Source organism: Notolabrus celidotus, chromosome 15 (genome assembly GCF_009762535.1).
Source record: "Notolabrus celidotus isolate fNotCel1 chromosome 15, fNotCel1.pri, whole genome shotgun sequence".
NCBI lineage: Eukaryota > Metazoa > Chordata > Actinopteri > Labriformes > Labridae > Notolabrus > Notolabrus celidotus.
The window spans coordinates 4,354,483-4,377,340 of NC_048286.1; the positions used below are offsets into that span (position 1 = coordinate 4,354,483).

The window sequence follows — 22,858 nt, forward strand, 5'->3', positions numbered from 1 at the left end:
GGACAAACACGCAGAATAAATCAATATCAGTGCAGGAAACATAAACACCATGTTACTTTAGATGCAAACACAGTTAGTCCTTTCAGTCACTGAAGTCTGCTCAGTATCCCTGCACCTGAGGAGGTCTCTGAAACCACCTGTGACTCCTGTGAGACGTCTTCTTCTGTGGTTTTGAACAGACATGAGGTCCAGAAGAGACATGAAATCAGAGGCATTGAAGAGAAAGTAGAGGAACTGTTTTTCCTTGTTGGAGCTATTTACATTTTTTATTTTTACTTGAATCAATTCATTTATTGTTATTTCATTTAAGGTAATTCTAGGGTTAACTTTGGTTTAACATTGATGCCTTAGGTGTTATTACATATTTTGTTACTCAGTTTTATAGGTTGATAGTTTTGCACCAGGTGACGTGGACAGGTAAGAGAGGAGGGGCGGACACCGGGGAAGGTGAATGGATTTTTTCCCGGGAGATTGGAAAGCACTTAATGTGCATTTCGACCAAGAGTTCCGGGGTCTTTTAGCCCACAGAACTACTTTCCCCTGAACTAAAAGGTTCCTGTGCCCCCATTGTTGTCTGTGTTTCGACAGCGGGCGGAAGTCCCGGGTAGATTGTGTAAATCAGGCCAGTGATGTATGGAGGAAAAAAGTAAATGCACTACACCACCAGACCAGTAGAGGGCAGTAAAACAAAGACGAATGCCATTCATCACAGATGACACCATAGAAGCAGACGGACAGGCAGGTATCATTATGAGCAACACAACAGTTAGCCTGTTAGCATGAAGAGACTCAGCTGGCTCTGTTTTAGATGGTGCTATATTTCATCACAGATGGATTCACTGAATCAACACGTGAGAGGAGATAAGCGCGAGTAGCAAAGACGTTTCAACACGACTTTAAAATCCTTTTGAACTCAAAAAGCTGTGGCAGAGATCGGCTGGTGTTTTGGTTTAAACAGAGACCCTGTTAACTGGAGACTCTCAGCCGCATGCATCCCTCATAAACGTCTTTAGACGATCATTAAATATCTGATGAGGATATTTTGAAATCTTAATAAAAACTAAACTAGTTTGCATTCCCAGGAACTCCCTCTGTGTTTCAACAGCTGTGTAAACTCCACAAACACTGACACGTTCAGCTGAAGGTCTCCAGTTTACAGGGTCACTTTTAAAACCGTAACACCGGGAGAGATGCATTCACTGAAGGCTGAGAGAAGACTACTGTTACAAGCTGCTAAATCAAGAGAATCACAGCTTCTTCTTTTGAAAAGTACACACACATACAAAAAAGATAGAACAAATAAAAACTAATGAAAGAAAGAGAAATCAAGTGAATCACAGATGTGTGTGATGTTATTGTGGACGGCGGGCGGAATAAAAACACTGCGGTTAATCTACCAATCAGACATGTTCAGCATTGCAGGCCCTGCCCCCCGAAAGTCCTGGGACCTTTGAAAAGTACTACCTCTCTAGCAGGGGCTTTTTATGGGGGAGATTATCTAACCCTGAACTGAATTTAGACCCTGGGTCCACCTGTTAAAACACACGTAGTTTATGAGTAGTCCCTAGTTCTGGGGTAAAGTTCCTCCAGTCGAAAATCACCTTTAGACGCTATTGTTTGAGAGAAGCCTTTTTTCTTTGTTGTACAATAAACCACCAAAATACTGAATACTTGGCTGAACATTGGCAATCTTTGGACACCATGTACGATCCACTCTCCCCCTTGTCCCGTGGCAGGTTTTTGATTTGAGTTTTGTAAAGTTGACCAAGTCAAATTACCACTACAAGGTAAAAAAGAAACACACTTGAAAGTGGAAGTTTTTGTGGATGGAAGCGTGGACTTTACCTGTGAAAAGGATCGTCGGATAAAAACGGAGAAAGCAGCTTTGGAACCTGCAGAGTCAGCGGCCTGCATGCCAAAATTCAACTAACTACAGTCCTCTTAAAACAGATGTATCCCTGCCTTTAAAGCTGTGAATAGTTTGATATTAATAATGTCTAGCTGTCAAAATCTGCTGCTTCAGTTTCTATATTTCACAGCACACTCTTTAATGATACAAGCATCAGCCTGATCATTAAAAGGCATCAACAGTAGGACTGGTGGATTTTTTTCTGAGTTATAAAAACAGAAATTGAGTCTTTAAAAGGCGTTTTAAGCCATTTTGTGTCTTTTTTAAACGTTTCCTCCTCTGTTGTGTGCACTTTCTCTCTGCAAGCTCTGACTTTAAACATTTAAACTTCAGACGCTGCAGAAAATGTGTAGAACTGCGTCTCATGATTCAAAACAGGAGCAAACACAGTCCTAAGGAATCATTATAAAGCTCTCTGCTGCCCTCTAGTGGTGATGCTGCAGAACAGCACCCAGCATTCTGGTAGAACAATTCCTCATCCTTAACTCTGCATTTGTGTGTGTGTTTTAGTGAAGGAGGAGTGTGTGTCAGAAGAAGAAGAGGAAGAAGAAGAAGAGGAAGAGGAAGACGGGGTGGTGAAGGACACTCTGGTGGAGGAGATTCTCCAGCAGGGGGACACAGCCGTCATCTACCCTGAAGCCCCCGAGGACGAGCAGAGTCCAGCGGAGACGGGAGGCGCTGATGAAAACGGTAAAATAAACATATCCGAACATGCTAATACTTATCTTGTATCGAAACCAAAGACACTGTTCCATATCCGTCCATGACCTCGCCGTGACCCCCTCTGTCGTCTCCCTCACAGGCACACCGGACACCTTCCCCCAGCTCCACATTTGCCCGTACTGCTCCCGCGGCTACAAGCGCAACGCCTCGCTGAAGGAGCACATCAAGTACCGCCATGAGACCAGCGACGACAACTACAGCTGCTCGCACTGCAGCTACACCTTCACCTATCGCTCGCAGCTGGAGAGGCACATGACCCACCACAGGAACAACAGGGAGCCGGTAAGAGCGGCGCACCTGAACGCATCACGGAAGTCTGTTGGTGTGCAAGTCATGAGGGGTTTTAAGCTGCAGGATGGTGCGTCAGACCTTTTAAAGCCGTGATCTAGGGCTGTTGCAGGGAACTTGTGAGGTATTTTAATTGTTACAGATATTTAAAGGAAAACTATTCAATTTAAGGTTGAAAAGTTTTCTTATAATTTGATGTTTTGAGTCCGACAGATGAGGTTTTTTCATTTTGGGTTTTAAATCTACACAGATGTGGACCATGTATCCTCTGTTAGCCCAATTCCTGTTGCTATTTTTCTCACAAGTGCCTCAGGCCAACCAAAGAACTAATAATTAACTCAAATATTCTTCCTCATGATACAAATATAAACAAACCGATATACTAACAGCACAAATAAACACATAACTCACATTTCCAAAGATGTACGCAAACTTCGTCCGTCACCGCAGTTGTTAATTAGTCTGTCCACACAACCGTTAATATACTCACTGTCGCTGCTATAGACTGTATATCAGGGCTGTCAAACCTGCCCCCCCAGAGGTTCCAATCCCCACGGAACGACTTTGCAAAGTGAAAAAATGACAGAGAAGACATTAAATTCAATTTTCTAATAAAAGTAACTACTATTTCAAATTCGTCCTATGGGGGTCACATAAAATCATAAAATCATAGTGCTGACGGAGCGCCCTGAACGGGGCTCCGGGACATTTTTTCTCAAAGTGAGAAAATAGATGACCTGCTGTTTGCATAATCCAGTTGAGATTCATGCAGACTTTTTAAAGCACTATAAGATGATCCACTAACTACTAACACTAGCACTACACCCCTGCATACAACACTGTCCAGCAAGCAAACTGTTCATGCTGGAACTGAGGGGTTCACATTAATCAACTTTACCTTCTTCATTATTATAACCTCTGTTCTTTTGCGGTAAACATTATACTCTGTCAGACTAGGTATGGTGTGTTCACAGCAGGTTTCAGGGCTTAAAGAGTAAAATATTCGGCCCACTATGAGACTCATCCTGGTGGAAAACACAACAGCTGTTTCTGTAAAAATATAGTTCATGAATGTGAACATTTTCAGAATGTACTTGTACTTTTTTACACTAAACAAAGGGAGAAATGTAGAGTCGCCGTTATTTATAGGTTATTAAGTTATGATTTTACTGGTCAAGCCCACTTCAGATCAACTTGGGCTGTATGTGGCCCCTCAACTGAAATGAGTTTGACGCCCCTGCTGTATATGGTTGCTGCACTCTTTTTTTCCTCTGCTGTGCGCTCCCACGTCAGGTATCCAGCGCGTGCCCGTGTCAGATAGTGGACAGAGTGAACACACTCTGGCTCTGTATGCCACAGACCACCACCTCTGATGTGACGGCCTTTTGTACAGTAGACTTACACATTTTCATAATGAATTTTTCTGTTTAAGATTGATGAGTGAATGTTGAAGATTATTAAAGGCAAATTGCAAATTGTACAGAATCTGCAATGCAATAAACAATAGCATCATCTGCACAAAGAGCAGCATGACAACCGTTCAAAGTGGAAACAACAGCATTAATGTACACAGTGAACAACACCGGGCCCAAAACACAACCTCATGTTCCAATCACGATCAAATGAGCTCTGCAGACTGCACATGTTCAGTCTATGAAGTCCTCTGCACATAAAACATTAATTAAAATTCTTTTGAAATAAACCCTAAATCACTAATTTAGCAGAATAAGGAGATTGTATTGGGACGCCATTATGAGTGTTGCTACGCGGCTTGTGATTGGTCGGTGTCAGCCAGAGCGCTTCCTGTGATGGAATCAATACAGGCTGCAAAGATAAGAAGCGCTGATTCAACACGTTCTCAGAGGTAGACCTAGCTTCAGCTTTCTCTAAATTATTAAATATATGACGTGTTTTATTTGATTTGAACTGTGAGTGAATTTTTTTTCACTCAGCAAAATCTCAACTCAACTTTATTTATACATCACCTTTCATATATATATAAACATGCAGCCCAAAGTACTTCATAGAATAACAGAGAGACAGAAAACAACAGCAATGGTAAAATTATAAATAAAATACTTAAAAATAAAATAAAATAAATCAATACAGTAAAATTAATAAAATAAGTAATAGTGGAAAGAAATGTTAAAAATAAGGTTGCATTAACAAGATCAGATGAATACAGGGAATAAAATAGATGAATAGATGATTAAATAAGATGCATAAATGGTAAAGCAATGATTCAAATCATAATTAAAATATTAATAATAATAATGCAGTCCAGGGCTAAAAATAAATGACTCCAAATTAAAAGCTAGATTAAAAAGGTACATCTTAAATGTACTTTTAAAAACACTCAGAGAGCTCACTGTTCGCAGAGAGTTCAGAGTTTATGGACATAAAAGCAGAAAGCTCTCTCTCTCTCTGTCTGAGACACACGAGGAACATTTCAAAGGGAAGCATTCGATCTGATATTAGAGAAACTCAAGCTGAATTGAAAGTTTTCTGACCTCTGTGGTGTAAATATCGATCTCGTTGCATCCTCAGGGCCGACTTCCTCCCTCCACGCGCACAGGTAAACTTTCGCGCGACGAAGGTAAAAAGTAAATAAAGGTACCAGTGACGTCACGCCGTGCTGCATGTTGGGAGAGGGGCGTAATCTCGTGAGAGGCGCACACACACCTCATGGCTCACCTGCCACGGTGGTTACCTGCCTGCTCACCTTTTGTTAAGTCCTGTTATTGTGGATCAGACTAAGAGGACAGAAGAAAGACCGGATTAAATCTGCAGCTCACGCGACTCACATCCTGATCAACTCCAATCGATTTAACTAATCGATACATACACTCGGACTTTGTTTTAGGACCGCGTGCAACGTGTAACCCTCCACGTTCATAGGTTAAAAACCACATTGTAGCGCGTGATCTGTTACGAAAAACGTCAAATCTGCACGTTTATTCTCAGAAAGGTAAGACTGCACCTCTCTGTATGCACCGATTATTAAAAGAAACAATATGCAATACTTTATTTACCTTTCAGATTGTCTTATGTGGTTTTAATTAAACAAAAAGTGCAGTGCAGTAATAATTATTATAATTTTTATTATAACCTTTGTGTGTCTTAAACCGTGTCTTGGTCACACATGTTAATATCTTTGTAATGTCGGTTATCATTTTACAATCTATGCAGAAAGGTAGATCCTCTTTTTTCTGCATGAGGGGTTCCTCTTCTTCAGACGACAGACCCACCCACAGAGAGGCAGCGGGTTATTTATTCTCCAACCAATCTGAGATTAAGCCACGCCCACTCCCATGAGACTAAACCCTGCATGTCTGTGTACCCAGGGAGACCAGTCTGAGGTGGATCAGGTGACACTGGTGGTGTTTTGAGGGCAAGGCGTTACTGACAACTTTATTATTTTTACTCTCCAGTGTTAATAACAGTGGATCATATTTACTAAGCAAATATATTCAGGATTTTAAATAGACTGTCCAAGCTTTTGATCTCTTGTCCATCCCCGATTTTAACAATGAGACATATTTAACCTTTATCTGACTAATGTAAAACCCTGTGTTTCATACAAGTCGATAACAATTTAAAAAACAGGTTTTAATATTTAGAATAAGTGTGCATTTCTCATTCAATAGAAGAGGAATATGACTCCCATCACTTGTAGCAAACCTTGTGAAATTTAAATATATAATTTTATACTTTAAAGAATTAATTATGGCCTTGTTTTGTTATTAAAACAGAGGTGTGGACTGCAACAAAAAAGTTTGAAAACATATCTGCATTGTTTTAATCTGCAGCAATATTTGGTACACGAGATGTTAACAGTTAATTGAGTATGGATTAATTGATTAAGAATTTACTCAAACATGTTTTTGTTTTTGATTTTCTATTAAAACATCATGTGGTCTCATATTTGGTTCAGCTATCAGGGAGGTGTTCTACATTTAAAGCATGTTTCGATGTGAGTCAGCCGACTGAAGGAGACGCTCAGCTGGGGGCTGTGGCTGAGTGACAGGTCTCCACAAGCGTTTTTTTTCTCTCCACCGCCAGACTGATTATGACCTGGTTGTGCTCCTGGCTGACACCTGACCACGGTCATATGCTTATTTTTCTCAATAAGAACGAATAGAAAAACTGGGCACAGAAAAGAGGAAAAAAAAGTGCTTGTGGAGACCTGTCCCTCAGCTGCAGCCCTCAGCTGAGCGTCTCTGATGTGCGAATCACCTGTAGCAGCTGATTCACATGGAAACATGCTTTAAACTTAAAACACCTCCCTGAAAGCTGAACCAAATATAAGACCACATGATGTTTGTTCCATGTTATAGAAAATCAAATCAAAAAAATGTGTTTGAGTAAGTTCCTAACAATCAATTAATCTGTACTTGATTAACTGTTGATTAACATCCCTAGTCTGAAATATGTTTCTGTTAAGGTCTCTCGTTGCAGTAAATCCACATGTTATAGTCTCAGCTTCACTTTCTATCCCTGTATGTCCACACAGATTATTTTTATAAGCCTGCTCCACCCGTTGATACGTTTACCACCCTATTAGTTACAAACTTTGAATTCAAAAGACCCGCACTCTTACTCAGAGTTCTATTTTCCTGCAGCCCCATGAATTCTTACATGAAAGCATGGAGGCATCATTTCTGTGGTTTGGACTCACGTCTCATGATTTCTATTAACAGCGTCACGTTTCTCAGGCAACAGGAGGAGCACCTGGTTCCCGCAAATTCAAGTGTAACGAATGTGCCAAGGCCTTCAAGTACAAACACCACCTGAAGGAGCACCTGCGCATTCACAGCGGTGAGTTGTTCCTGCAGCAACCCCCTCCGTTATCAGTCATTACACAGTCAGTCCACAGCCTGGAAAAGTTTAAACCGGCCACTTGCTGCTTCAGACGGTTACTTATTGTTTGTTTTTACAGCTTCTGCAGGTTATATCTAACACAACGTGATCTACTCACTGACACCAGCACATGAAGCTCTGATAGTTTGGATCTTAAGACTTTAATGTAGCTGTCAATAAATTCAATTTAAGGTTCAACATATTTATCATCAAACGCAAATGACAACATGACAAGTAGGGACTCTTAAAGTGAATAGAAAGAAACACACACTTCTCTGGTAGCTGAAGCTCTTTGGATCTCTTTTATTAATACTTCCCATCCATTATTTGAATCACACTGTGTCTGTTTTTCATACTGTGTGTGTGTTCATAAAAACCTAGTGCAATTTTATCCATGCAATAACTTACTCTACTATCTATTCATAAGATAGAAGTGTACTTAGAGTATATATCTGTGATATTTGCTATATTTTATTATATTTTATTTTTACCATTATTATTATTATTGTTATTATTATACATTTATTTTATTATAATAATAATGATAATACATTTTATTTAAAAGCGCCTTTCTCAACACTCAATGCTACTTCACAGAGAGATTAAAACACAATAAACTAAATAAAAACAACAACATTATTATTTATTATGATCATCATTATTATTAATGGTTTATTATTATTAATATTATTATTATTATTATTATTATTATTATTTATTTATTTATTTAGATATGTAAGTACATTGTTGTTCCCCTGTCCCGTGTTGTCAGATGCTGGAACAAAATAATTTCCCTAAAAGAATGGAGGAATAATAAAGTACACTTAATCTAATCTCATGTACAGTTTAGTACTTTTATTACAAATAAGTCACCAAAAATTGATAAAATTTCCAAATGTATTAATATCACATGAATAGAATTATTTATGGAATTATTGAATTAACCAAAAAGTGTTAAACAAAGCAGAATCTGTTTCATGTTTTAGATTCTGTAAAGTAGCCCCCTTTTTCCTTCATGACAGCTTTGCACACTCTTGGTATTCTCTCAGTCTGCTTCATGAAGTGGTCTCCTGGAATGGTTTCTAATGAACATGAGCCTTGTCAAGAGTTCATTTGTAGAATGACTTGCCTTCTTAATGTGTTTGAGACCATCAGTTGTGTTGTTCAGAGGCAAGCTTAGTACACAATGGATAGCCCTATTTGACTACTGTTGTAATCCAGATTATGGCAAAACCAGATTATTTCATAGTTCTGATGTCTTCAGTATTAATCTACAATGTTCAAAATAATTAAAATAAATAAAAACCATTGATTGAGAAGGTGTGTCCAAACTTTTGACTGGTAGTGTATGTTGCTTTTAGGAACTGAAAAGCAGAAGTGAAAGGATGTTCCTTATCGAATCCATGAATCTGAGAAATTTCTAAAACGGACTCGGTTTTCGGTACCGAAGCCTAATGAGTACTTAACTTTACAAAGAGGAGAACTTAAATATGTCAACACAGATAACTTAAAGAGCTTCTTCATAACCATGTCTGATATTCTCCTCTGCTCCCCCTGCAGGTGAGAAACCGTACGAATGCTCAAACTGTAAGAAGCGCTTCTCCCACTCAGGCTCCTACAGCTCCCACATCAGCAGTAAGAAGTGTGTGGGTGCTGCCCCTCCCAATGGTGTCCCTAGAACTCTGATCAAATCCCCTCCGCTCCCCAACCAGACCATTCCGGTCACCATCGCCCCGGCCCGCATGATCCTTAAAGAGAAGACTGACAGCAAACCGCTCCAGGAGCAGCTCCCCGTCACTCAGATCAAATCTGAACCTGTGGAATTTGCATGCAAGCCTGTGATGGCAGCAACGACGACGACGTCCACTGGTACGAACGGCGTGGTGAACGGCGGGACGACGCAGCCGACCGTCGTGCAAGCTGCGACCCTGCCTCAGGGTGTGGCCATGGTCGTACCCACGGTGGGTCTGATGTCGCCCATCAGCATCAATCTGAACGACCTGCAGAACGTGCTGAAGGTGGCGATGGACGGGAACGTGCTCAGGCAGGTGCTAGGGACAGCTAACGGCGTGGTGGCGCAGGGGAAGCAGGGAATTGTGGTCCAGCAGCCTCAGCAGCAGATCATCAGCCTGCCCGCCTTCGTGGATCACGACGGCACCACAAAGATCATCATCAACTACAGCATCAACCCAGCAGCCGCCACCCAGCCTGCAACGCTTATTGCCAAAAACAATCTCCCCTCCCTTCCTGTCGCTGTCGCCACGCCTGCAGCCCCCACCCCCAGCAAAACAGACAAATCCCCAACCCCAGAGGTGACCGACCTCTCCATCGTAAAGATGGAGCCGGAGTCGGTGCCCATCATGGAGGCTGAAGCGGCCACACAAACACAGCCGAAAAGCGTCAAGTCTTCAGTCCAACAAACAGCTCAGATGCCAAAAGTGAACAGCTCCAGCTCGTGTTTACTGTGTGACGACTGTCCCGACCACCTGGAGGCGCTGCACCTCCTGCAGCACCGCAAAGCAGCCAACGGGGAGGCCGTCGACTCGGCCGCTTTGGATCCCTCGTTTGCCGACCTGCTGAGTGAGGCGGGGGTGACGCTGGAGGAGCAGCCTGTAGACGATCCCCTCTCGCTCCTGAAAGCCCACTATGCCTCCAAAGCCAACCCCAGCGAAGAGGAGCTGGTGAAGGTCTCAGAGGCTGTCAGCATCCCCATCCATGTGGTCAGGAAGTGGTTTGCCAAGATGAACTCTGGGAAAAATGTGCATAAACACTGCAATAAGGCTACAGCAGTGTTCTCGAAAGCTAGAATCACAAAGTCCCGTTCCTCTGAGCCAGAGGAAGGCGACTCCCTTAATATGTCCGATGAAGCCTCAGCAGAGTCCAGCAGCACTTCTCTGTCAGACTGTTCACCACTAAACCTCAACGGAGACCTCGTCATCGTTAAGACGGAGCCCGAAGACCCAGAGGCCGTGGACTCCCAGGCCGAGCCGCTGGATCTGTCTGTTCCCAAACATATCGCAGCGACATCAGAAACTAAAATGCCGCCCGCCAAGCAGCAGGAGCAGCCCCTGAACCTGACCTGTCTGCGGAAGGAGCAGTTCGAGGGTCGAACTATCTACGTCACCACGCCTCAGACTGGGAGACCTGTCAACATCGTGTCTGCGGCACAGCTCCCCACGCTGGTGGCCATTGCCGGTCAGGGCACCATGGGCTGCCTCAGCGCCATCAACACCACGACCAAGCGCACCATCCTCATCCCCCAGCTCACCTACACCTACGCCACTACAGCCAGCAATGCCACTGGAGCGAAGACGGTCGTGCTCAATGGACACAAGGTAGGTCGCTTTGAACCGATTTACTTAAACTGTCTTTGAAAGCAAAATAAAAAGTCAGAAGGTCATCCAGTAAACTTGGATTAAGGTTATTCCAGGAAGCACATTTGAGCGTTTCATTACCTGATCTGAGTTTGTAGCATCCATGTTTCTTCTGTCAGCTCCTCTGCAGCCACTGAAGTAATATCGCCACATGGAACTCACTCAAAGGAACAGACTGAACCGTTAACACTCACTCTCACACAAACCTCTCATTCTTCCTCTCACAGAAGGAGAAGAAGCTGGACATCAGCTCTGACTGCGGCGCCCTGGCGGACGACAGCACGGACCCAGACTCGGCTGTTCAGGCCAAGAGGCCTCGGATAGGGAAGGGCGTCTACGCCTGCGACCTGTGCCACAAAGTCTTCCACAAGACCAGCTCCCTGATCAGGCACAAATATGAGCACACAGGTATGATATGTGACGTCAGCGCTCTTTGAATCGTTACAGCTGTTCTGTAAATAAACAGCTCAAATGATGTGACATAAGTTATCATAGAGAGATGAGACCGGATTTTTTCAGAGTGTATAAAAATTATCTGACTTTTAAAGCCTCTGGAAATGTAAATGGAATATTTAAATTCTGATACAATATCAAAAAGTAATGTGTAATCAAGTTTCAACAAAAATACGAGTGAAAATAAGCATCCATAACTCTGAAAAAACTCAAAACATCTTATTTTACTGGTCAGAGCATTTTTCAGGACTGTGTGGGCGTGGCCTAACTCTTTGATTGACGGGTCAAGAGAGAGTTCACAGCCTGCATGTTTGAGCCGTCTGACTCTGAATCTAAAGACATAAAAACTCCAGAATCTGAAAATGATTCATTTACAATGGTCTCTGAGTGCTGAGTCACAAAATACTTCAGAATCAGAACTTCTATCATTTATTAGTTTTATCACTCCGTAGTCTCTGGGGCATCAGGACCATGGGACGCCTGGAGCAGAGGAGGCTGAAGTGTAGTATGTTCACGCAGGGGAGCTCGGCTCCGGGTGTCAGACGGAGCTGTTTGTCTAAACTCTGAGCTGTTTGAGGAAAGTTAGTGAACCGGTCCTGAGGAGAGTTAGTGAACCGGTCCTGAGGAAAGTTAGTGAACTGGTTCTGAGGAGAGTTAGTGAACCGGTCCTGAGGAAAGTTAGTGAACCGGTCCTGAGGGAAGTTAGTGAAGCGGTCCTGAGGGAAGTTAATGAAGCGGTCCTGGGGATAGTTAGTGAACCGGTCCTGGGGACAGTTAGTGAAGCGGTCCTGAGGGAAGTTATTGAAGCGGTCCTGGGGATAGTTAGTGAACCGGTCCTGGGGGAAGTTAGTGAAGCGGTCCTGGGGATAGTTAGTGTAACGGTCCTGGGGAAAGTTAGTGGACCGGTCCTGAGGGAAGTTAGTGAAGCGGTCCTGGGGATAGTTAGTGGACCGGTCCTGGGGAAAGTTAGTGGACCGGTCCTGGGGAAAGTTAGTGAACAGGTCCTGAGGGAAGTTAGTGAAGCGGTCCTGGGGATAGTTAGTGAACCGGTCCTGGGGATAGTTAGTGGACCGGTCCTGGGGAAAGTTATTGGACCGGTCCTGGGGAAAGTTAGCGAGTCAGTAAGAAAGTTTTTCTGTGACGCTCTTCCTGTTTTTGCAAGAGACTTAAAGAAAGAGAAAAAACAGGAATGCTTCGCTGCTGTCCTTTTCCTACATATTTACTTAATAAATCCTAAAATCACCTTTCTGCAGTAAATTTTAAGATATAGTTACGTTCAGTCTGACGGTTCTTTGCAGTTTAGGTTATTTTGCATTGCAGCATGTGTCCCGGTCTGACTCTCTGTTCTGTCTTCTGCAGGAAAACGTCCTCACGAGTGTCCGGTCTGCAACAAGGCCTTCAAACACAAGCACCACCTGATCGAACACACCAGGCTGCACTCCGGGGAGAAACCCTACCAGTGTGACAAGTGCGGAAAGCGTTTCTCTCACTCCGGCTCGTACTCCCAGCACATGAACCACCGCTACTCCTACTGCAAGAAGGACGGCCTGAGACCTGACCAGGATCCACACGGGGTCCGGGTGGAGATCATCAGACCCGGGGAAGGACTGCAGTCGGACAGCCGGACGACCACCCCGCCCTCTCAGCCAGACTCAGACGAGAGAGAGAGCGAGGAAGAGGACGACGACGAGGCCATGTGCATGGACGACATCCGGGTCATTCAGGTCGACGACGGCGAGTGTGAGATCTACGAGGGGAACTTTGAGGACGACGACGACGACGAGGAGGACGAGGATGATGAAGACATGGATGAAGAGGAACAAAGAAGACGGGCGGAAATGGAGTTGACTTATGATGTTGTTGAGGTGGAGCTACAGGAAGATCACATGATGGTGGAGGACACGGAGGGAACAGGTGGAGGAAAGGAGGCGAGTGTGAATAAAGACAAAAGTGCAGACTGTGTAGCAGAAACTGATAAAGGTGTCAAAGAGGCTGGCACGGAAAGAGACACCACAAAGATCAACAAATCTGTGGAGGAGAAGAAGACAGATGTAAAAGCTACAGAGGAAGACACATCGGTCGAGAAAGAGAAGAAAAACGTCCAACCTATGGAGGAAGAGACGACCAACACCACTGAATCTATGGAGGAAGAGACATTAAACCTCTCCAAACCTAAGGAGGAAGAGACAACAAATGTCAAACCTATGGAGGAAGAGGTGACAAAGATCCCCAAGTCCATAGAGGAAGAGAAGAAAAACATCAAAGCTACGGAGGAAGAGACGTCCAGCACCACTGAATCTATGGAAGAAGAGTCGACAAACCTTGTAAAACCTACAGTAGAAGAGACGCCAAACGTCAAACCTACAGAGGAAGGCAAGACAAAGATCCCCGAATCCGTAGACGAAGAGAAGAAAAAGATTGAATTGACAGAGGAAGAGACAACGAAGATCGCTGAATCTGTAGAGGAAAAGAAGAACAACATCGAAACTACAGAGGAAGAGATGGCCAGCACCACTGAATCTATGGAGGAAGAGACGATAAACCTCGCCAAACCTGCGGAGGAAGACACGACAAACGTCAAAACTTCTGAGGGAGAGACAATAAAGATCGCCAAATCTGTAGAGGAAGAGAAGAAAAACCTCAAAGCTACGAAGGAAGAAACAACAAATGTCAAACCTACAGAGGACGAGATGACAAGCAACACTGAATCTGCAGAGGAAGAGGCGACAAACCTTGCCAAACCTACGGAGGAAGAGGTGACGAACATCAGCGAACTTACGCAGGAAGATGCGAAAAGTATTGTCAAGCCTACGGAAGAGGAGATGAAAGACATTACTGCACCTTCAGAGGAAGAGACGACAAACATCACCGAACCTTCAGAGGAAGAGAGGATGGATGTCACTGAAGCCATGGAGGAAGAGACGGCAGACATCGCAGATCCTACAGGTGAAGTGACGACAGACATCGCAGATCCTACAGATGAAGTGACGACAGACATCGCAGATCCTACAGATGAAGTGACGACAGACGTCAGCGATCCTACAGATGAAGTGACGACAGGCGTCAGCGATCCTACACATGAAGTGACGACAGACGTCAGCGATCCTACAGACGAAGTGACGCCAAACGCCAAATAACAGTTCCGATCTGAAACTCGACGACCTCGAGTTCACTAAGACAAAACCGCAGAGAAGTCCTAAATGTGCGGCGGTTGCCTGAATCTATCGGTCCACTACTGTGTACAAACTCCAGGTGTGCCTGAACTTGAAAACAGAAAAAAAACAGACTTTTTTTTTCTTGTGGAAATGAAAATATCAGTGTTAAAAAGTGTTTATAGAAGTCCAGATTTTAAAGCTGAACTCACCCTTCAACTTGTTAGACTTGTTACTGAGACATCCCAGGTTGTTTTTATTGTTTGTTTGTTTTCATTTGGTCAGTGTTACTAATCTTGTTCTCCTTTGAAAACATTTTAACCTGTAAAGATGAGAAAGATTTCTATACCTTTTTATTGCCAATGAAGTTTCCTAAATCAGTATTTTATTGAGTTCTACGAACAAAAACCTCTGCACTACAGTATTCCTGGTTTACCTACGGATACATGCCTCATGCATCGTATGCCCTTCAGTGTTATAAACGTACACTAGCTAGCGAGATGTTGTCCGTGTTAGTGTTAGCTAGCTAGCATTACCTTTGTTTTCAGTTTGACTGTTAGCCTTAAAGAAAACAAAGGATTCTTGGGGAGGGTTGTGGGCGGGACGGGGAGTCGGGGGCGTGGCTTCTGAACGCCATAACCAAATTTGTCCAATCAGGGAAGGTAGAGTCACAACCTCAAAGCCAGCATCAAGGCGCCTGTGTTTTGAATCCCGGTGTAGCCTGAGCGAGTGGAGTCCCCCCCCCCCCCAGGTGAAGCAGACTCCACCTCGCCGGGTTCAGCTGTGTCGCAAAACACACGCACCCATTCTTACCGAGCTTCTCGTTACTTTGGTTGACTTATGTTCTCAGTGTTTCAGTGTTATTAGCTTATCTATCTATATATATGAAGTCATACTGTACGTGAAGGGGCGGGGCTGTCTCCCGCTCCACCCCGATGCCTCCAGCCTTATGCAAGACCTGTGTGCTGTTAAAAGTGCCATTGAACAGTGTTATTATTTCTTCTTCTCACATGTAGCCAGTATTATGTCCCTCTGTTACTTAAAGAGACCCACATTGACTGATGTTTGTCGACTTGCACAGAACAGCTGATTTATGCCACAATCACTGAAGGAAGGAGACTTACTGTGAAATCAGGGTTTAGTTGATTGATTACGGCGCCCCCATGTGGACAAAGTGATACCTCCTGCATCCTCCTGTACATATGTAAGTAGTGTTTTTTGACATCAAGTGTTATCATGCCGTCTTTTTATTAGTGAAATGTATATCTGTGAATATCTGCAGTAAAAAAGATTTTAAAAGTTCATCAGTGTGCTGTGAGTCTCCTCGTCTGACACCTTCCCTCCTCACGATGGTTACAGACTCTAAAAATGACTGACTTGTTTGCTTTTGTAGATCCAAAGGAAGCCTTTATTTCAGTCTAAAAATCCTCACAGGAGTTTTAAAGGAAGACAGCCCTCATTTTAAAAACTATGAAACAATAAAGAAGAAGCTAAAACTGATGAAATGAAATGGTTATCAATAATCGTCCATCCTCTCGGCTTTAAAGCTCCAGTGAGGAGTTTTTGTCCGGCTATGAAACGGCGTCAAAGTCAACAAGGATGCTTTTTTATGACTTACAAAAGCAAACAAGACTATCCGTCTCAAGACGGACGATTTCCATGCTGTGATTTTTAATGTTCATAACCGCTGTGAGGGGGGTAGGTGTCAGACCAGACTTTAAAAAACACGCTGAAGCTAGCTTTTTTTTTACTTTTTCTTCAGAGTGAGTGATTCGTTCACATTTGAAAGAATGCAACAGAAGATTCTCTCGTCGGGAAACATTACTTGCACATGTAGAGGACAAAATCAGCAAAGACGGTCACAAGGGGGCGCCAAAATCAACTCAAAGCGAAAGTTCCTCACAGGAGCTTTAATGACTGTACACAAACTTCCACTCTGTCCTTATGATGACACATGTATTCGACTTGTATGATCTTATAAAGTCTGAAAATTAGTTCTTCAACCATTCATCTGTAGGTATGGAGTCCGGCACAGTTGCAGTTCCTCATCAGCGTTCAGAAGTTTCTGCTTTTGAGCCACAGTTTGAAAGATTTGAAGTGAAAAATTAGAGTTTACCTGTGGATATGAAATGCCTTTTAAACTTGAAATAATCAGCGTCTTACATGTGTTTAAAAATGGATTTAAAGATGTTTACATGACTGCTAAGGAACAGAAAATGTTCAGATGAAATAATTCAAAGGCAAATTCATCCAATCGGCTCAGAAAGAAATCCAAATCTTCAAACGGAGGTCATTTGAAGGACATGAGATGTGGAAGGATTTCACAGTAACATTCTGAGGTTGTTCAGACGTCTGCACTCGTTTTCAGAAAGTTTAAAGAGGATCCTTTGTGGCACGCTGTCCCGCACTTCAGGTAACAAACGCAGGTGAATGTGGTCTCTGATGAAGGTGTTTCACTTGGTTTTACTGAGCAGTGTTTTAATATTAGTCTGTTTAAAGTTGTTTGTCCTCTGTATGTTTTTGTTTTTTTTCAACAATGGCAGTATTAGAACCCTTTTCACAGATTAAAAAAATGTACCTGTTTAGTTTTTAGAAGACTTTTGATATTTATGTGTCTTATTTTTATATTTTCTTTTATGGTTATTTATTACACATTGTAGTGTACATTAATGTAGTTTGAATTGATACAATAATATATTTTAGTATGAAAAATAATCTCAAGACAAACAGAAAAAGCCCAACGTGTGGTTCTGGGAGCTGAAGTTTGTTCAACAAAAAAATATAAAAAGATAAAACATGTATTCTGTAAAGCAGACTTCTGTTTGAGCTAGAAAATAAGACAAAAAAAAAAAGCCAGGAATGAATTGAGAATTAGAAACTGTTACATGTGCATCCGCTCTTTGCGTCGTTATGAAGCTACTGAATTCTAAAACTCTGTGATTTTAAAAGCATGAGTCGTTGCCGTTTTCCTGAAGGATCTTGTTATGAAGCCGTTCCTCCTCCCCTTTTTATTTCAAAGCCAAATTTAGATCATCCCTCCGCCCTGTTTTTCCGTTCTGTGCCAACTCGTTCATCGTACTGTCGAAGGCTGCATATCGATCGTTCTGTCCTCACCCTTTGTAAATCCACTGTCTTTTTGTATTGTTTTTATTTTAGTTTTGCTCCATTTTTATGACTCCCCATCACAATAAAATATACGAAAGCACGTCTGAGTCTCTTGCTTTACTCCATCGCCTTACACTCTATAAACCTACTCATGTTGAATGTTTCTTAAGCAGGAAGAATCGTCCAAAAATTTGAGTTTACACATTTAGAAAGAATACTTGGAAAAACTGAGAATTAAAAAAGAGCAAAAATAAATTGAAAACTTCCTGAACTTTGACTTTCTTATGAAACAAAAAGTATGTAAGTTTACAAATCTGGACATCTTTACTTCATAAGATAAGAATATTTTGTTCAAACGATGTAATTTCAGTATTTCTCAATTGCTAAAACACATTTCTTAACATCCACCACACTTTTCTCAAGCTACATTCACCAAACCTCTGACTCCTCCTGCAAAACCAAACAATGTTGTCAGATCATACCCCGAGTCAATCAAAATTAAAAACAATACTGAGCAGTCATTACACACTACATCAAAACACTGAAAACACATCAGGACATGAAGCTGGAGAAATAATGTTTATTCATCACAGTAGGCTAAACATAAATCCTCTTTGAATTGAGCACCTATATCCAGTAAAAATAAAGTAAACACAAATATAAGTTACTGTTCTTTGTCTTTCTCGATTTCGCTCCCCTCCTCTTCCTCCTCGACCACCTCTTACACGCACTCTTCCTCTGCCTCTCAGATTATTTCTGTCCATTGTACAACCTTCAACAACCAGTGCTCTCTGAACTGGTTTATACTGGTTTCCTCACATCATGATCCACAAGTGTGATCAGTTTTGAGTGGTTGTGTTTAAGCTGTGACACCTGTGCTTCAAATGTGTTTCACTGTTGCTACCTGTGCTTACCTTTATGCAACACAAGAGCATCACAGTGCAACATGTGTTTTAGTGAGTGAGAGTGTGTTTGGAGTTCTGTCTAACAGGTGAAAAGTGCTGATGGTTTTGCTAAAAGAGTGACTGATTCAATACATGGGTTCAGGCTGATAAGAAATTTGGTTCAGACAATCGGGTTTAGTGTTTTAGCGACTGAGAGATACTGTGAAACATTGAAACTTCTCTGCAGACTCTTACAGGGTAGGTTTTTCTGTTTTAATCCAGTGTAATTAAATAATATGCCACTAGGTGGTGCTCAAAGACCATCCAACACTACAGGAAAAGTAACACTACCAGTGAAAAGTGTATTTATTTTAATTATTTTCAACATTGTAGATTAATACTGAAGACATCAAAACTATGAAATAATCTGGTTTTGCCATAATCTGGATTACAACAGTAGTCAAATAGGGCTATCCATTGTGTACTAACCCTACCTCTGAACAACACAACTGATGGTCTCAAACACATTAAGAAGACAAGTCATTCTACAAATGAACTCTTGACAAGGCTCATGTTCATTAGAAACCATTCCAGGAGACCACTTCATGAAGCAGACTGAGAGAATACCAAGAGTGTGCAAAGCTGTCATGAAGGAAAAAGGGGGCTACTTTACAGAATCTAAAATATAAAACAGATTCTGCTTTGTTTAACACTTTTTTGTTCTTTCATTAATTCCATATATGTTCTTTCATAGTTTTGATGTCTTCAGTATTAATCTACAGTGTTTACAATCATTACAATAAATACAAACCCTTGAATGAGAAGGTGTTTCCAAACTTTTAACTGGTAGTGTACTTTAAGAGCAGAAACATGCACTTATCATTCATTATGGTTATTATTATTATTATCATGAAGCAGTAAGCTCCAGGTATTGATTCAGGTCAGTGTTGTCTGAATGTTAGGGGAGTTTGGAGCTTGATCCAAAGGTTTCAAGACATGAGACTGCCCAAGACAGACAGAGAGCTTATGGTTGTTTGTAAATGATGTGATAATTGGGGCATGCTGGGGAAGGTTGACTTTAAGAAAAAAGGAAGATTTAAACACCATAAAAGATCCAAGAGCGTCAGATTAACAGGTAAGGAAAGTGCAAATCACAGTGCAGAAAATAGCTGCTGCAGGATAAAAGCTGCAGATCACTTCAGTGGAAATAGACATGATGACATTCTCATGACTATTCACCATGTGCTCAATGATGTTTCTGCAAACTGCTGAGTGTTTACTGTATGGAAAGTGGAATTTTTTTCCCCGCTATCATTGCAGCTACGAGTGATTGGACATAAAAGACTGCACATTAAGTAAACTCCACATCTGACAGTGCTAACTCTAATCCCAATTATCTCTATATTGAATGCTTCAGCAGCACATCTATCACCTCTATCCATCTTTACTCAGATCTATCAATTTATTCAGTGCAGAATCCTGGACTTCAAAACGCCCTGGACCTCTCCAATATTCTTTAATTATACAGATCTCAAAAAGTCTTAAAGGTTACTCTATGAGGCCCAGATTCAAGAGATGTAGTGACATCTAGCAGTGAGATTGTAGATTGCAACCAGCAGACATCCTCTCCCCCCTCCCTTTAACAGTGCAGGAGAAACTTTGACAAAGAACTTGCTGGAAAAACAGAGGCCTTCTTAAACTCATAGATTAACTCATACATGACATACAGAACTAAACATGTTCACAGCCTGTTTTTGTCTCTTCATCTTATTTATTTGTGCATGGATTACATTTTTTCTAACTTATCTGTTGTGTTTACATTAAAGCTAAGAGTTGTGCATATACATGCAGAATTAAAGATAAGGCTGATATGACTGACAGGTGCGTGTGTTGAAACTTTATTCAGGGCACTTTTTTCTCCTTTAAAGAATAAGGCTTGAGGGTTTGTCTCTGTTTTGTCCACATTTTCTTTTAACCTTCTAGGTTTTACTTTTCTGAATTCTTTAATTGTGACACGTCAGGAGTTAAATCAGATTTTCATGAGTGAAAGAGACTTTAAAGATCTGCAGAACAATTAAAATATCAGAAACAAAGAGTCTCCTTAGACAGCTGTGGTGTCAGACAAATGTCTGTAGAGGTTTTTATCCCACAACGTGGCAGGTCGACTCAACATTTGATCTCCAAACACCATGTTGGAAAGCTCTTGAGAAAATACCAGGTTACAATAAGACAAAGACAGGGCAACTAGGTAACAGTTAATGAAGGTGCTCCAGCTGTAATTCAAAGACACTCAAACTGAGTTCATTTCTAACCAAGAATAAAAGCCTCACTCACTCTGTGTGTTCTAAAAACCTCTACATAAATCCCTTTAGGCTTACTGAGCCTCAGGTTTGTATTTGCCATGGACTCTGGGACGAACACCTGACATTATGAAAGCATTGTTCACCTTTTGGTTGTGCAGAATGGTTCTGGTCCAGACCGCTCTTTGTCATAATCAAAACGTGTGAATTCTAGAAAGTAGTCTCAGTACATTTTGCACCAATAAGGAAAAGAGTTGTGTATACACTACCGTTCAAAAGTTTGGGGTCACTTAGAAATGTCCTTATTTTTGAAAGAAAATAACTCTTTTTTTTTCAATGAAGATAACATTAAATTAATCAGAAATACACTCTATGCATTGTTAATGTGATAAATGACTATTCTAGCTGCAAACGTCTGGTTTTTAATGGAGTATCTACATAGGTGTATAGAGGCTCATTTCCAGCAACCATCACTCCAGTGTTCTAATGGTACATTGTGTTTGCTAATCGTGTTAGAAAGCTAATGGATGATTAGAAACACCTTGAAAACCCTTGTGCAATCATGTTAGCACAGCTGAAAACGGTTTTGCTGGTTAGAGAAGCTGTAAAACTGGCCTTTCTTTGAGCTAGTTGAGTATCTGGAGCATCACATTTGTGGGTTCGATTATACTCTCAGAATGGCCAGAAAAAGAGAACTTTCATATGAAACTCGACAGTCTATTCTTGTTCTTAGAAATGAAGGCTATTCCATGCGAGAAATTGCAAAGAAACTGAACATTTCCTACAACAATGTGTACTACTCCCTTCAGAGAACAGCACAAACAGGCTCTAACCAGAGTAGAAAGAGAAGTGGGAGGCCCCGGTGCACAACAGAACAAGAAGACAAGTACAGTAGAGTCTCTAGTTTGAGAAATAGACGCCTCACAGGTCCTGAACTGGCAGCTTCATTAAATGGTACCCGCAAAACGCCAGTGTCAACGTCTACAGTGAAGAGGTGACTCCGGGATGCTGGCCTTCTAGGCAGAGTGGCAAAGAAAAAGCCATATCTGAGACTGGCCAATAAAAGGAAAAGATTAATATGGGCTAAAGAACACAGACATTGGACAGAGGAAGATTGAAAAGAAGTGTTATGGACAGACGAATCAAAGTTTCAGGTGTTTGGATCACACAGAAGAAGATTAGTGAGATGCAGAACAAGTGAAAAGATGCTGGAAGAGTGCCTGACACCATCTGTTAAGCATGGTGGAGGTAATGTGATGGTCTGGGGCTGCTTTGGTGCAGGTAAAGTGGCAGATTTGTACAAGATAAAAGGGATTTTGAATAAGGAAGGCTATCACTCAATTTTGCAACGCCATGCCATACCCTGTGGACAGCGCTTGATTGGAGCCAATTTCCTCCTACAACAGGACAATGACCCAAAGCACACCTCCAGATTATACAAGAACTATTTAGGGAAGAAGCAGGCAGCTGGTATTCTGTCTGTAATGGGGTGGACAGCGCAGTCACCAGATCTCAACCCCATTGAGCTGTTGTGGGAGCAGCTTGTCCGTATGGTACGCAAGAAGTGTCCATCAAGCCAATCCAACTTGTGGGAGGTGCTTCAGGAAGCGTGGGGTGAAATTTCTTCGGATTCCCTCAACAAATTAACAGCTAGAATGCCAAAGGTCTGCAATGCTGTAGTTGCTGCAAAGGGAGCATTCTTTGATGAAAGCAAAGTTTGAAGGACAAAATTATTATTTCAAATAAAAATCATTATTTCTAACATTCTCAATGTCTTGACTATATTTTCTATTCATTTTGCAATTCATTT

At 41.9% G+C, this 22,858-nt stretch overlaps 1 protein-coding gene across 2 annotated transcripts in view; it reads left to right on the plus strand.

Annotated features, from left to right (window-relative positions):
* Positions 1-17,964, plus strand: part of LOC117826405 (zinc finger E-box-binding homeobox 1-like) — a 108,305-nt gene extending 90,341 nt beyond the window's left edge. The window contains exons 3-8 of one of the 2 annotated variants that reach the window (XM_034702425.1): positions 2,420-2,599; positions 2,712-2,914; positions 7,636-7,738; positions 9,341-11,115; positions 11,382-11,562; positions 12,967-17,964. In XM_034702425.1, coding sequence (XP_034558316.1) covers positions 2,420-2,599; positions 2,712-2,914; positions 7,636-7,738; positions 9,341-11,115; positions 11,382-11,562; positions 12,967-14,744 — 4,220 coding nt within the window. In that variant the 3' untranslated portion in view covers positions 14,745-17,964. Of the gene's footprint in view, positions 1-2,419; positions 2,600-2,711; positions 2,915-7,620; positions 7,739-9,340; positions 11,116-11,381; positions 11,563-12,966 lie in introns of both variants that reach the window. The other variant, XM_034702424.1, reaches the window with a different exon arrangement.
* The last annotated feature ends 4,894 nt before the right edge of the window (positions 17,965-22,858 follow it).